General features: G+C 40.0%; 1 protein-coding gene across 30 annotated transcripts in view; it reads left to right on the plus strand.

Moving 5' to 3' along the window:
* The window catches only part of CAMK2G (calcium/calmodulin dependent protein kinase II gamma), a 409,422-nt gene extending 394,079 nt beyond the window's left edge, over positions 1-15,343 (plus strand). For 16 of the 30 annotated variants that reach the window (XM_073596628.1, XM_073596638.1, XM_073596632.1 and 13 more), the window contains 5 exons: positions 3,027-3,152; positions 4,872-4,947; positions 8,791-8,885; positions 11,011-11,256; positions 14,156-15,343. In XM_073596628.1, coding sequence (XP_073452729.1) covers positions 3,027-3,152; positions 4,872-4,947; positions 8,791-8,885; positions 11,011-11,243 — 530 coding nt within the window. In that variant the 3' untranslated portion in view covers positions 11,244-11,256; positions 14,156-15,343. The remainder of the gene's footprint in view (positions 1-3,026; positions 3,153-4,871; positions 4,948-8,790; positions 8,886-11,010; positions 11,257-14,155) is intronic. The other 14 variants (XM_073596648.1, XM_073596651.1, XM_073596649.1 and 11 more) reach the window with 2 other exon arrangements.
* The last annotated feature ends 795 nt before the right edge of the window (positions 15,344-16,138 follow it).

The following is a 16,138-nucleotide window of genomic DNA, read 5'->3' on the forward strand; positions in this document are numbered from 1 at the left end:
TTCCCACTAACCATCACACTAATGAATCATGAGTAGTAGATATAGTAATTTTTAGCAGGGGTTCCCTGGGATGGGAAAGTTATTTCAAAGGATTTTTCTGAGTTGAAATTTTGTGTTCGCTGCAATATGTGCACATTTCCTCATGTTTTATCCCTTTACCCACTTGAGTACTCTCTTGCACATACTCCTATATTACCAGGCCGTGGCGTTGTACCCAAATTTATTTTATATATTTTTTTTCAGGCAGCCAGAGCTTTCTTTTGCTTGCAATTATTTACTACTTTTATTTATTTTTTTTTTTTACTATATAAAGGGAAAAAGACAATTTGATTTGTTTACATTTACCATCCATTTCTTTACCTTTAAAAAAAAACAATCCCACAATCATGGGTGGCCAGTGGCACTTTATTCACCCTACTGTTTTTTTTTTTTTTTTTGGGGGGGGGGGGGGGATCTAATCATTGCTGGTGCACTTTAAACCCCACCCCACTCGACCCTTAAAATAAATCCCACAATCGGGGTTCAGTGGCACTGTAGAAACACCTCCAAAAACATCCCCACAATCATTGATCAGTGGCACTTAGCTCCCTCTCCTTCTTGCTGTGTTTAAAAACATTCAGCCTATTCATAGTGGAGAATGGGGTTTTCCCTTAGCGAATGGGCTGAATGTTTTGTAAACATTAGTGTTTACACTTGTGATGGCTGTGATTGGATCACGAGGTACAGTGCCACTCTGGCTCCATACGTTGTGACTGATTTTGGTAACTGTTTGAATGTGTTTTTTGAGCTGTGGTTTTAAAAAAGGCTTCTACATACATGTCCACCTCCCTGCCACTGCAAGTGCAGACACTGTTGATGTGCCAAAAATTATATTGTGCTCTTAAGCCAGCCATAGATGGTTTGAATCTTGGCTGGCTCAGCAGGGATCGGCCGGGATTCGAACTATCAATGGGCAGGCTGAATGTACACAAGTCAATGCATCGATCAACCAGCATGTCGGCTTGTTGGCATACAAATATTGCCAGTGGCTATAGCCACTGGCAATTCTTACTATGTTCTCCCAGCAAGGATGGCTACCCACACCAGGAAAACACTATAGCTTTGTGGGAGGGAATCAAGCAATTTTCTGCAACACAGGTTGCAAGAAAATCTCACCATCTATGGCCTGCCTTACCTTCTGCTTTGACATGACAACACTATTTTTTTTCCCTGAATTCCAAAGCATGTGTTATTCGCTCCCCCTGTTTAATTTTTGATGATTTACAAAGAACATAACCTCTTCTCATTTCCACCCCTCCTCATAGCCACCCACAGTTCATTCAAAGTTCATTGTTAGGCTTCATGTACACTAGCAGCTCCTAAAGCTCCTAAAGCTTTTGGAGTTTTTTTTTGCCAAAGCACCTAAACTCAACTTCATAAAAGCCTGTGTACACATAGGCTTTTAGCAGAGTTTAGGCGCTGCTGCAGTTAGGTGAGGTCCAACCTCCCTCTCCTGAATGTGGAAAAATCGCATTCAGGATAGGAACGATTTGACCACCGTCTGTGGGAAAACGCAGAACCACGTGCGATTTTGCAACGTTTTGCCACTGTAAATGTAGACAGGGTGTACAATTGAGCAATTAGGGTTTAAATGCACTAGCAATTCAGGTGACACATTTGTTATAGCTTTGTAGGAAGGAAAGACACAAGCATCTGTTAAAAAAAAAAAAAAAAAAAAAATCTTACCTCTAGAATATCAGAACCTAAGAAGGAATTTTAACCATTGGTGCCCACCCAGAGTAGGAATTTGCATTTAAATATCCCAGTATGCAAACAAAATAATGACAAACTGTGGCTATTTTGATTTGCTTCTATGGGAGATACACTTATTTATAGGATATTAATTAATACTCTATTAAATGGTCACTTAGGGAGAAAAAATTATATATATATATATATATATATATATATATATATATATATATATATATATATATATAGTGATAGCTTAGTGTTCTGCTGCAATAAAAAAAAATGTTTTTGTGTGTGTGTAGTTTGCACAAGCACGGCATATACCTGGGTATAGCCAGTGATTACTAGAGGTGGCTGTACACTAGCGCTGTGTATCTTGGGTGCGGAAATACACCAGCAGATTACATCGGATGCCTGAAAGCGTCCTTGTACATAAAGCCTAAGGGTGTCTGAGCTGCATATGGATACAGGGTTGGACAAAATTATGGAAACAAGTATGAGCTGCATACAGATACAGGGTTGGACAAAATTATGGAAACAAGTATAGTAAAAGAACGTATAGGTTACATATTATGGTGTTGGAGCGCCTTTAGCATCCAAGACAGCCTGAATTCTGGGAATTGACAAATCTAAGTCTTGGATGGTGGAATCTGATACCACTCTTAATTCAAAAATTCAGGTAACAATCCTACGCAATGTCCTTTTGTCTCTTTTGGTCAGTTGACCATGCCAACTGCGCTTATGCTCATCGGATGACATTTTCCTGGAAACTGATACTGTACCTCTCGACACCACAAATAACTTCAGTCAGAGGCACCAGCTAAGTGGGAACCAACAATTTGTCCTCTTTGAAACACCGTAAGCTCTGACATGACTCCATATTACTAGCAGAGTATGCAGTAAATGGCAAACGTGAGGCTTCCCATCTGTTATTCAGGTGTCTCATCACACAGTGGAAGCAAAAGAAATGTTACATCACTTCTGCTTTCAACGCAAAATATGTCACTTTCACACCTGCAAATCATGTAGTGTTCCCATATTTTTGACCAACCCCTTATGTTCTCTTGCAGTACCTAAAATCCACATTTTGTTGCCTATGAAAAAAAGATTGGTAATAATTAACTGCTGTTTTCAATATATGATCAGCTTTAGTTATAATGAGTTACTTGTGTATAATTTGTTTTAAACGGAAAAGCACAGCTGTTGTCTTAAAGTCTTTTTATTTTGTTTTGATTTGCAGTAGATTTATTTGTTTTAGTGGTCATTATGTTGCTAACATGTATGCTTCTTTACAGCTACCCAGTCTTGCGAGGAGAAAGTTCTAGCCTGGGAAAGCCCAGGTCAGACTTTGGAGATAGAGCATGCCCAGCCCGAGCCTATGCTCACTCCAGTTGTACCATTTTCACTTAGCAATTCACTGTGTAAGTTAGCTGTTAGATGGCAGCCCAGTAGAGCGTCTTTTGGTACTGACCCACCCTAGTTACCAGTATATGTTAATCATCACTATTAATTTTCACACCTACCTACCTTTTCCTTTAGCAGTTCTTTATATAGTCCCTACCTATCAGAGGAGGGCTGGCAACCCTCAGCCTGTGGGGAAATGATGGGGTCACGAGCTATCACAGTGTAGAAAACCACTGCACTTTTTTTCTAATTTTTATTGTTAAATGTAATTGTAAAAATACAGACGTAGTAGTTAACTGAACATAGTGCCTTCTGCATATGCTCACGGCAGAACACAAAACCTCTTTTAAAACCATGTGTTTAAAATCTCATGACAACATGGAGAGCCCCCACAGATTTAAAGTCCTTTGTGTGGTTTTTGCCCCGTGCCAGCCCTCGCCTGTTAACTGTACTGACCTATTGTATCTCAATGTAGGTAGTGTCTACCTGTGCTCAACTGATCACTATGGGCTTCTTGTGCTATTTTCTTCATCACATGGCTGTATATCGTAAACGGTGTACTTTTCTTCTTTTTGGTGTTTAAAAGTTTGTTCTTTGAAATGCTGATATATTACATTGAAAAGGATGAGGCCTTTATTTTATGCTTTCAGATACATACAAGGTCTACTTTAGGTGTGAAATCTTGTGTTTTCACCTGCTTTTTTGGCCTAGTTAGCTTACAATTATGAGTCAAAGTGTTGGGATCAAAATGTGGTGTAAAATTGCTGCAGTCTGTCTTAACCTTTCTTGTTGACTTGGTAGGATATGAAGAGGGAGAACATTTCCATTGTGTACCCATATTTTGTTACTAATCATCCGTCAATTTAGCAGACCAAGAAAGTATAAATGATCTTATAGGGGAGGGGGGGGGATTACTTTGGGGGTAGAATGAGTTTATCACATGTGGGTAACTTGACATCCAGAACATTACTGTCATTTGATAACGTCATTAGGCAGACACTGACAATACATACAGTATAGTATGTGTTGTGTGAATGTCAACAGCAGAAAAGTAAATTTCTTGTACTTGAGTGCTGTGGCACATTTCACAAAATATGCCTTTTGTGAAGACATTTTTGCTTCTGTGGTCCATTGGTTTTTAGTTTATATACATATATTGGCTTGCACTGCTAAATCTGTGTTCTGTAAAAAAAAAAAAAAAAAAAAAAAGTGTGTAGTTTTAGGAATGCTACACCTTGCAAAGTAAGGAACATGTAATGTGATAAGGCCTTCTCCCTCCTTTTTATGAGATTTTTGCCCATATCTCCCTTATACCACTAAAATCAATAGCATCAGCACTTATAAGATGTAGCCATAGTTCGTTATAGGCTTTAATATACAGATATGAAGCCCCATTTATTGAATTTTATAGATAAATGTATTGGTAAATTTACTACAAGAAGAGACTTACAGCTGAAAATTATTGGTTTGAAATTATTTCCTATTGCAAATATACAGTTTGTGTGAGGACTATGGGTTTATCATGATTTAGCCCAAGGAGGTTAGATACTGGAGTGGAGTTTGCTGCTGGACATCTTTATGTTCTACCTTTTGTCTTCCAGTTGATTTACCCAATGAACCCAGTAAATCATACTTTCGTTTGTGTTATTAACCTTATAAGGTCTTTAGAAATACTACAACTGTGACAAAATCGTTCTGTGTATTCCATGTTACCAAGTCTCTGTCTTCTTCTCCAGTGCGAAAACAGGAGATTATAAAGATCACAGAGCAGTTGATTGAAGCTATTAACAATGGAGACTTTGATGCTTACACGTGAGTGAATTTTTTTTTTTTAGTAATTGATTATTTCATCACGCATAAATGTTGCACCATTTCTAGTTGGTACATTGGAAATTAATGTGTGTCTAAAGTCAGATTTTTTTTTTTTTTTCCGGGGGGGGGGGGGGTTTGGATCAAGTAGAGTATAGTTTGCGTCCTTGATATATTGTACATACCTGCAGCCTCTCTTATTCAGCTCTGAATGTCAGCCATTCTAAGCAAGCTAAGCTCTGTTCACTTCCAGAGCTTGCCTGGTCCTTCTCAACTCCTACGTTCCTTTTGGCCTACCACTGTGATGAGCTGCCTTGCTGGCCAGTAGGACCATCTGTAAGGTGGGAGGGGCTTGACAAATGCCATCACGACCAGGGAGTATTAGAGATTTTCCTGTTCAGGAAGGCTGACCTTTATCTGTAGCAGAGGTGAATGAGAGCTGATGTAGAGACCTCTAAGTGTCTAAAGCTGAATATACAGTAGTAGAATCTTTAAACGAAAATCGTAAGAAAATTCTTGAACATTTGTATGAAAATTCTTTAAAAAATTCAGTACAATAAACTTGTTTGGAAAAAAAATAAATACAAAATTCTCAGTACATTCAAATGTAATTTTGAAAGTAGTTCAAGATTTTGTTAACTTTGCCATCCTGCTCCCTTGAATTTTTCTTTACTGCAGTCTAAACAAACTTTGAATTGACCCCACTAATGATAGAAAAGCAAACTTTCTTACGACAAAAAATGTCAAATGAAATTGTGGTTTCCTGCTGAACCCGCCGAGATTCGAATCATGTATGGCCGGCCTAAGATCCTGTGGTTATGCTGGGGCTGCCCTTACATCTTTGTTTGCCATTGTCCAGTCACTTAAAGATGGCTGCTTAACCCAATCATCTAGAACAAAGATCCCATGTCCTGGAATGTACTCCAAGAAAATTGTTTTGCAATCAGTAATCCTAATTTTTTTTCTTGAAATGCCATGTAGCAGTAGATATTCTCATTATACATAGGTGAAGCTAAAGGAATTTCTTCACATAGGTAAGGTTCAGAGAGATGTCGCCATGAGGATTGTTTTATAAAGCACAACTACTAAACCTTTCAGAAGTCTAGGACACGCAAAGGAGTGTTGGTGACATTTTACAACCATAATTCCAAAAAAGTTGAGACGCTGTGTAGAATCTACATAAAAACAGAATACAATGATTTGCAAATCTCGTAACCCCTTAATTCACAATAGAAAACAGAGAACATGTAATTTTGAAATTGATGGCAGCAACACATCTCAAAAAAAGTTGGGACAGGGCAACAAAAAGCTGGCAAAATAAGTGGTACTAACAAGTAAGAGCAGGGAGAATGTTTTGCAACTAATTAGGTTAATAGGCAGCAGGTCAATAACACGACTAGGTCTAAAAAAGCATCTGAGAGAGTCATTGGGGGTTATTTAGACCCCTTTCACACTGGGGTCACAGCCACATTCGCAGTAAAGTGCCGCTCGTTTTAGCTTCACGGTTTTTAGGCACATGGCAGAGGCTATTTCCAGCACTAAAGCACCTGAAAACCGCCCCAGTGTGAAAGGAGACTTACTAAAGCTGGAGAGTGCAAAATCTGGTGCAACTCTGGCAATAAAACCTGAAAGCTGATTGGTTTCTATGCAAAGCTTAACTGAACAAGGTAAAATTAGAAGCTGATTGGCTTACCATGCACAGCTGCACCAGATTCAGAGTGCACCAGCTTTAGTAAATCTCCCTCAGTGTCTCATAAGTAAAGATGGACAGAGGTTCACCAATCTGTGAAAAGCTGCATCTAGAAATTGTTGAACAATTTCAGAATAATCCTCAGTGTAAAATTGCAGAGACTTTAAATATATTATCCTTTACAGTACATATCAAAATATTCAGAGACTTGTGTGCAAGGGACAAAGCCAAAATGCATTATTAGGTGCCCATGATTTTCGACCCTCAAACGCCAATTCTTTAAAAACAGGCACATCACAGTATGGGCTCGGGAATACTTTAAAAAATGACTGTCTGTGAGCACAGCTTCCAGTGCCATCCACAAATGCCAGGTAAAGCTCTACCATGCAAAGAAGTCCTATCTGAACATGATCCAGAAACGCTGGCATCTTTTCTGGCCTAGGCTCATTCTGTGGTCAGTCATATCAAAATTGTGAAATTTTTGGTAACCATTGGTACCGTGTCCTCTGGACTAAAGAGAAGAGGGACATTCCTGCTTGTTATCAGCGCTCAGTTCAAAAGCTTACATCTGTGATGGTAGGGAGGTGCAATTATTGTGCATGAAATATGCAGCATCTGGAAAGACATCATCAATGCTGAAAGATATATTCAGGTTTTAGAGCAGTATTGTCTCCCATCCAGACGACATCTTTCAGAGAAGGCCTTTCATATATCAGCAGGACAATGCTAAACCACATACAGATTCCTCCTGTATCTTATTGTAACTGTACTGTCTGCCCTCATGTTGTAAAGTGCTGCGCAAACTGTTGGTGCTATTTAAATCTTGTATACTAATAATACTGCATCTATGCTAACCGAATGGCTTCATAGTAGAAGAAACCAGGTGCTTAACTGGTCTGTCTGCAGTCCTGGGCCATGTCACACTTGTGATATTGACACTGAGAACAGCTCACAGGATTGCTATACAGGGCAGAGAAATTCTCACCTACTTCTACTGTGGCTCCTTTGCTCACCTGATGAGAGAGGCATCACTCAGTGGCTGATAACATTCTGCAGAGTTTTTGTCAGCAAGACTGCAACACTTTTTTTCTTATCCAGCCAGAAAAGGAGCCATACCATGAAAGCAAGTGTATATTTTCTGTGCACTTTTTAGCAGCCCTGTTGCGAAGAGCATTTGCCAGTAATAGGATTGCATGTCTGCCAATGACCTAAGTTGTAAACTGAAACAAAAATGGCAACCACTCCAGGCAATGTATGCACATGGAAAGGACAAACAATACAAAACCAGCTAGCCAGCAAAAAAAAAATAAAAAATTACACTAACAACCTGGATTTGGCCCTAATTCTATGAGAGCCTCCATCTTGGAGCATGTATATCAAAGAATACATTGATTGAGGATGGATATGTCTAGGGGATTCCATTGTATCTCTACACCAAATTTATCAAATTGAAACAAAAATAGTGTCAACTCAGGACTTTTTGCAAAACGGACAATACAAAAATATCCCAACTCACCAGATAGCTAGCATATTAAAAAAAAAAAAAAAAGACTGTTTAACAATTTGATTATAAAACAAAAGTTTTTAACCTGTGCTTTCAAGGTTGGTTCACACCAGAATCGTACAGGAACGCAGTCCATGTTCCTCTGCGATTCAGCAGCCTTGCAAATTGCACTGGACCGCACAAAATAATGCATGCACTGAATTTAAAAACCACACTGCTCCAAATCACATGGCACTGCATTACCAGGCGATCTGCATTTTGGGTGCCGTTAGCAATGTATTGACAGCAGATTGTAAAGGCGGTGTGTTTTGAATGTGGTGCCGGAAACACGCACAGAACACGCCTCTCCCAAACCATGTTCTGATGTGAACCAATACTGATTATTAGTGCTTTTTTGCTGGTTAGATTTTGTATCGATTTAATGAGCCTATATTGTGGACATGGAAAAGCGCTAATTTCCTCAATAGTAATGGATTTTCATCAGCACCATTTTACTTTTGTAAGCCACTGTGCTGATCCATTACCGCAAAAACATGCCAAAAGGAATACTAACGGATATATTTATATTTGTAGCATTGCAGCGATGCGGTGCTAGCAGTTGTACATTATGATGAGATCTGATTACTCATTCCATTTATTTTTCATTACACAGAAAGATCTGTGACCCTGGATTGACTTCATTTGAACCTGAAGCTCTTGGTAACCTTGTTGAAGGAATGGACTTCCATAAATTTTATTTTGACAATTGTGAGTGTTAACCTTTTTGTTTTTCTTTGTGATACAAAAACCTCACTATGCAAATTTTCATGATGGCACCTCACTGGAGTACATCAGTTCAATCTAATCCAGAATACAGGAAATGTTTTACTAGAATATATTTTAATAACATAGGAAAACTTCCCTATAGAGAAAACAATCCTAGGTCCCCAAAAAGCGAAATTGAATTAACGTTATCTCATCACACTTCTTTCTTCACAAAACAAAACTGTAGTTTTAAGTGGAACTGCAGTTTTTGTTTAAAAAAAAAAAAAATTCCTCAGGTGAACTATAATCATGTTAAAGATATTAACCAATTTTATTGACGTCTTTCATTTCCTTTTTAAACTGAATGCTAAATCTGAGGATTTGCTGTGGTTAAGAAAAACAAGCATCATCTGCTTTTCCTTAGCCTTAGAGTCTTGGAAGGTACAGTGGGGACGGAAATTATTCAGACCCCCTTAAATTTTTCACTCTTTGTTATATTGCAGCCATTTGCTAAAATCATTTAAGTTCATTTTTTTCCTCATTAATGCACACACAGCACCCCATATTGACAGAAAAACATAGAATTGTTGACATTTTTGGAGATTTATTAAAAAAGAAAAACTAAATATCACACGGGCCTAAGTATTCAGACCCTTTGCTCAGTATTTAGTGGAAGCACCCTTTTGATCTAATACAGCCATAAGTCTTTTTGGAAAAGATGCAACAAGTTTTTCACACCTGGATTTGGGGATCCTCTGCCATTCCTCCTTGCAGATCCTCTCCAGTTCTGTCAGTTTGGATGGTAAACATTGGTGCGCAGCCATTTTTAGGTCTCTCCAGAGATGCTCAATTGGGTTTAAGTCAGGGCTCTGGCTGGGCCATTCAAGAACAGTCAATGGAGTTGTTGTGAAGCCACTCCTTTATTTTAGCTGTGTGCTAAACAGGATTATGGAGGCCACTGTGCTCTTAGGAACCTTAAGTGCAGCAGAAATGTTTTTGTAACCTTGGCCAGATCTGTGCCTTGCCACAATTCTGTCTCTGAGCTCTTCAGGCAGTTCCTTTGACCTCATGATTCTCATTTGCTCTGACATGCACTGTGAGCTGTAAGGTCTTATATGGACAGGTGTGTGGCTTTCCTAATCAAGTCCAATCAGTATAATCAAACACAGCTGGATTCAAATGAAGGTGTAGAACCATCTCAAGGATGATCAGAAGAAATGGACAGCACCTGAGTTAAATATGAGTGTCACAGCAAAGGGTCTGAATACTTAGGACCATGTGATATTTCAGTTTTTCTTTTTTAATAAATCTGCAAAAATGTCAACAATTCTGTGTTTTTCTGTCAATATGGGGTGCTGTGTGTACATTAATGAGGAAAAAAAATGAACTTAAATGATTTTAGCATATGGCTGCAATATAACAAAAAGTGAAAAATTTAAGGGGGTCTGAATACTTTCCGTCCCCACTGTATTTGCAGATGACTGTAATCTGACTTCCAGCTTTGTGGAGAACATCTGGGAGAATCTGTTTAATATATACAGTACATTGAATACCTTTTTTTTTTTTTTTTTTTTACATCTTTGGTAACATTCACTAGTACAAATGTTACAGCGGAGGTTGTTTTCTTTTCCAACTGGTTGTCTATATTAAAATGTACTGGAGAGATTAAGGTTGGGTTCACACCTATGTGAATTGGATGTGGGTTTTCCTGCATCCAATTTGCATAGCAGAAGATTGTGACCTGCTCTCTATGGAGCCGGTTCACACATCTCTGCAGCGGCTCCAGTGCAAATTGCACAGGAATACTGTGCATCTTTTGGTCCGTTTCAGGTCCGAATTCAGCCAAACGTTTGGGCTGAAATCGGACCTGAAACGGTGAATAGAGATGCACCGGACTCCTGCTGTGAATCCAGCCTAAGGGGAAAGGTTGTAACTCACATATGCTACAGAATCAGAATGTGAGCACAACATATGCTATTGACAAAACCTTCACTTAGATTTGTGGTTCTTACAGTAGAATCAACAACTATCTCCCACCCAAAGCATTTTTTTTTGTTTTTTTTTTTTTAAATATGATTTCCTTTGTTGTGGATTGAATAACTTTTTCTCTATTTTTTTTTCTTTTTAGTGTTGTCCAAGAATACTAAGCCTATCCATACTACCATCCTAAATCCCCACGTGCATGTAATTGGGGAAGATGCTGCCTGTATTGCTTATATCCGACTTACACAATACATTGATGCCCAGGGACGACCTCGTACTACACAATCAGAAGAGACAAGGGTCTGGTATCGTAGAGATGGCAAGTGGTTGAATGTCCACTATCACTGCTCTGGGGCCCCAGCTGCCCCCCTTCAGTGAGGAACCAATTCAGGTACATGGGAAAAAGTTGGGAAAAGATATAGACCAGCAGTCCTCATACTTCGGCCTATGGGCATGCCTGCTGCTTGTCTTTTAAAGCCTCCATAATGAGAAGGCCCTGAATACAAGGCCTTCACTTTGCACATCTGTGCCCCTGTATGCAGACTGGCAGCCGGTGTTAAGCATGCCAGAACTCAGCCGTGTACCTTCAACACTGTTGGGCCAAGTGATCATCTGCCTAATGGACCAATAACACTGGGGGTTCCCACCATCCACTGATAATAAAGGCTTTTATCTAACGCACCAACAGTAATAGGACATTGAACTTAACCGTTTAAAATGTTTGAGATATAGTCAAATGAGCTGTAGGAAAAAAATGAAGTTTATGCTTGTCGCAAAGAAAAATAAGCAGCAGTTTGCTAATGTATGACTAGACAGAGGAGGAATGCCTTTAAAAACGTATAGTTCTTTTTTAATGACCAATCTCTACATCCCCCCACCCCCCCAAAATCCATACCAGACCCTTATCCGAGCACACAGCTCGGCAAGCGCCCCCCCCCCCCCCCCAAACCGTACCAGGCTGCATGCCCTCAACATGGGGGGTGGGTGCTTTGGTGCAGGGGGGCCTGTGCCTTCCCACCCCAAAGCACCTTGTCCCATGTTGATGAGGACAAGGGCCTCTTCCCAACAACCCTGGCCATTGGTTGTCAGGGTCTGCGGGCAGGGGGCTTATCTGAATCTGGAAGCCCCCTTTAACAAGGTGGACCCCAGATCCCGGCCCCCCATCCTATGTGAATAAGTATGGGGTGTATTGTACCCCTACCCATTCACCTAAAACAAAGTGTCAAAAATAAAACAGCACACGGGGTGTTAAAATAATTTATTAAGGCAGCTCTGGTGTCTCTGATCTGCTGATATCTTCTAGCCCTCTCTGGTTCTTTTCCCCTCTTCGGGTCTTTTCCGCTCTCTCAACATTTTTTCTCCCTCTGTTCGCTGTCTTCTCCGCTATCTTCTCGCTCTTTTGCTGGGTCTTCTCTGCTGTCTTCTCCCTCTGTTTTTCTTCCGATGTTGAATCAACGCTCTCTCCCGCTCTAATGCCGGGTGCGTGGTGTGCCACTACTTATATTGGCATGAGGCGTGGTCACCGTGTGACGTCATCCGGGGGCCCCGACCCTTATGGCGTCACCACCCGGGGCATGATGGGTGGTGACGTCATAAGGGGCGGGTCTCCGGTGACCCCGCCCCATGCCAATATAAGTAGTGGCACACTACATACCCGGCATTAGAGCGGGAGAGAGCGTTGAGTCAACATTGGAAGAAGAACAGAGGGAAAAGACAGTACAGAAGATCCAGCAAAAGAGCGAGAAGATAGCGGAGAAGACCCAACAGAGGCAGAAGACAGACTGAGAAGAACCAGAGAGAGAGCAGAGAAGAACCCGCAGAGGCAGAAGAGCCGGAGAGGGGAGAAGAGATCGGAAGAGACGACGGAGCTGCCTTAATAAATTACTTTAAAAACGTGTAATGTGTTTTATTTTTGACACTTTTTTTTTTTTAGGTGAATGGGTAGGGGTACAATGTACCCCATACTCATTCACATAGGGTGGGGGGGCCGGGATCTGAGGGGCCCCTTGTTAAAGGGGGCTTCCAGATTCCGATAAGCCCTCTGCCCGCAGACCCCGACAACCAACGGCCAGGGTTGTCGGGAAGAGGCCCTTGTCCTCATCAACATGGGGACAAGGTGCTTTGGGGCCCTCCTGCCCCAAAGCACCCACTCCCCCATATTGAGGGCATATGGCCTGGTATGGTTCAGGGGGGCACTCGCTCGTCCCCACCCCCTTTCCTGACCTGCCAGGCTGTGTGCTCGGATAAGGATCTGGTATAAATTTTGGGGGGACCCCCACGCCGTTCTTTTGGTGTGGGGGTTCCCCTTAAAATCCATACCAGACCAAAGGGCCTGGTATGCTCCTGGAGGGGAACCCATGCCCGTTTTTTAAAAATATTTGGTGTGAAGTTCTCCTTCAAGATCATCATAGCACAAGTCGTATGCCAAAGTCGGATGTGTCAAGACAGCGATCTGACTTTGAGCCGACTTCAGTGATATTCAATGGGCTGAAGTAGGATCAAAGTCAGACCAAAGTAGTGCAGGGAGCATTTTCAAAGTCAAGTGGACTTGTGTCAGACCAGTTAAGACGACTCCCATAGGGAAACATTGATTTTCACATGTCATGCGACATGAGCTCCCAATGTCGGAGCGTTTGTCATACCAGTGTGTGAACCTGGCCTAACTTCAACTTGTTTAATTAAGGTTTGACAAAAAAACTTGGAAGCTGCACCAGATTTCACACTCTTCACTTTTAGTAAATCAACCCCAGTGTCTCTGCTATACTGAAATACCAAGCAGCATTGTCAGTCCTGCCTGCTGAACTACAGAACTATGGGATTTCTCTGCCAGTAAATTATGCTGCTGGCCTTCATATAGACTTTAGGATTGTTTGCTAAATGCTTTTATTAGGTAATGACTAAGAATACTAAAGACACTACATTTTTACTGAATCATAGATGAGAAGCAAGCAGCAGTTTTGGCATGCTCAATACTATAGAAGCTGTTATGGCAAAATATGGCTTACAGGTGTTCACTTCTGTTACTCTGGTTTCCACAAGCTTCTAGATCCACTCCTAATTAGAATCCGCTTCGTAGGATATGGCTTCTTACACTGTAATTGTCACAAAATCTTGTAGCTGCAGTCCGATTTTAGGAAGCCAAGTGCCAGGTTCTGTAATAAAATAAAAGCAAATGCTGCCGTAGTGTACGTTATAGTATATCGTTCCCCTAATTTCTTTTATAATGTTGCTTTTCCTTTCATTTTATAACCACGTTCCTTGTTTTGTTTTTTGTTTTTTTCTTTAAACAGCCTCTCCCTTGGAAGAACCTCTTTCTATTGAGCGAGTGTGGATCGCCCAAACGACGGCAACTGTCCCGTTCGTTCGGAAGTTTTAAAAAAGATAAAAAAGTACATAAAATTTAAAAAAAAATAAAAATATTGATGCCGGCAGTAGCCAAAAATGCACGAAAACCCTGCATGCATTCTGAGGCTGAAGCAGCTGCTGGCTAATTTGTTGTATTTCATGGATCCATCGTGTCTGTTCCTGCTGTACGGAGGTGTTTTTAAAGTTTCAAAATGAGCAAAAACTAATATAAAATAGTATATATATATTGTTAGATAAAAATCAGGCTGAGGATTATGCAACTTCTTTTAGAATGAGGAAGGTTGAGACTGCCACCTGAAGCATCATTTGGGGAAAATTACAAAACTAGTAAGATATGTATGGACCAGATCTTTTCATTGAACAAGCTGCTGGTTCATGTAATACTGTTATAGAGAAGGGGTGTAGTTTGAGGACTGGCGTCTTCATCTGTTAAGTTTCGACTTTCAAAAATGAAAAGATAGAGCCACGAAAGGAGGTGTTGATTTTGTTGCATCCTCTCTTTATTTTATTTTTAATGACTATTAAAACCTTCTAGGTATTGTCAGCTGAGCTGTTGGTTAACCTCCAATGTAGCACTGAGCTGGAGATATTGTTATCCATCCAACTGGCTCCCAAGAGCAGAACTTGGTCTAGGTTAAGAAGGGAATGGGCAGGGGAGAATTATTACAGAGATACAAAGCTATATAGAAATGAATATAGAATGTACATCCTGCAGAAGGAACCATTCATTAGTGGCAATGTTAATATAATTAATTTTTGGTATGAACTCTTCAGAGAAAATAGACAAAAAATAGAAACTGCCATGTTATGGGAAGTGTTGATGCATAGACACTTTCCCTTGTGGTATATATGTAAAGGGGGCTCATATATTTTCACAGCGATAAAGCTTTGTGTACTATTAAGCAGATTTGGAGACAGTCTGCTTGTAAGTCATGTGTGGTCTGTCATGAGTGAAACGATACACTGAACTCAAATGCGTAGAGATGTATGCATGTCTTTCTATACTTGCCTGCACCTTCTAAACTGTGTGCTCTGATGGCCCCTCATTTTTTTCTTTTTTGTGCAAGAGGGTGAATAGTGTCTGACAACTTCATTTTTTTTTTTTTTTTTTTTTTTTTTTAAACTAAGTCTTTAAGATGTCGTCTTTTTTTTTTTTTTTTGTAAAACCCTCCACTTTCCCTCATAAACGGTATCTAAAATGACATTCACCTCATTTGCAAAATGCCATTTAGATTCAAAAGAACTCTTGATGTTCTTGTTTGTGGGTTGTCCTTTATAGAGAGCTAGGCTTTCTTTGTATCCTATCTGAATAAGCAGATGTGTAATCTAGAGTTTGCATATCAAGCGTTGAAGCATTGTTAAGCATACAAATGCACAAACTGTAATTTGCCTTTTTTGTCACAAGTCCAATAAACAGCAATCCACTTTGAGCATTTATACACGCTGATGTAGAACTGCAACAGAAAGTCTGTTTTTATGAGTTTTGAATTTCTTTGGACGCCTTAATTACACGCACAAAATATAAAACAAAAAAAATTACAATACGATTGAAATTTGTGTTTTCCTTTCTCATAAGTTTTCTAGTGAAATCTATGGAAGCAGATCAAAACCCACGTCAAGGCTCATCGATGCGTGTTGACGCGTATAGTCTTGTATTTCCAAAATGCATTTCAATGCACTTTCTATTGAATGTCAGTGTGTGTGTCACAACACACATTGTTGTGCATTATGATGCATCAACATGCATCTTGAAGCATGAATTTTGATGTGTTTATATTGATTGCCATGGAAAATGCATAAAAAAAAAACGCAAAGATGGAAGTTCAGCTAATATGAATAAGAAGGCTCTTTGAAGGTTTGCTGTTGGAAATTGTTAAATTGCCATTGTTGCACAATTTGGACTTAAA

This window comes from Aquarana catesbeiana, linkage group LG08 (assembly GCF_042186555.1).
Source record: "Aquarana catesbeiana isolate 2022-GZ linkage group LG08, ASM4218655v1, whole genome shotgun sequence".
Classification (NCBI taxonomy): Eukaryota; Metazoa; Chordata; class Amphibia; order Anura; family Ranidae; genus Aquarana; species Aquarana catesbeiana.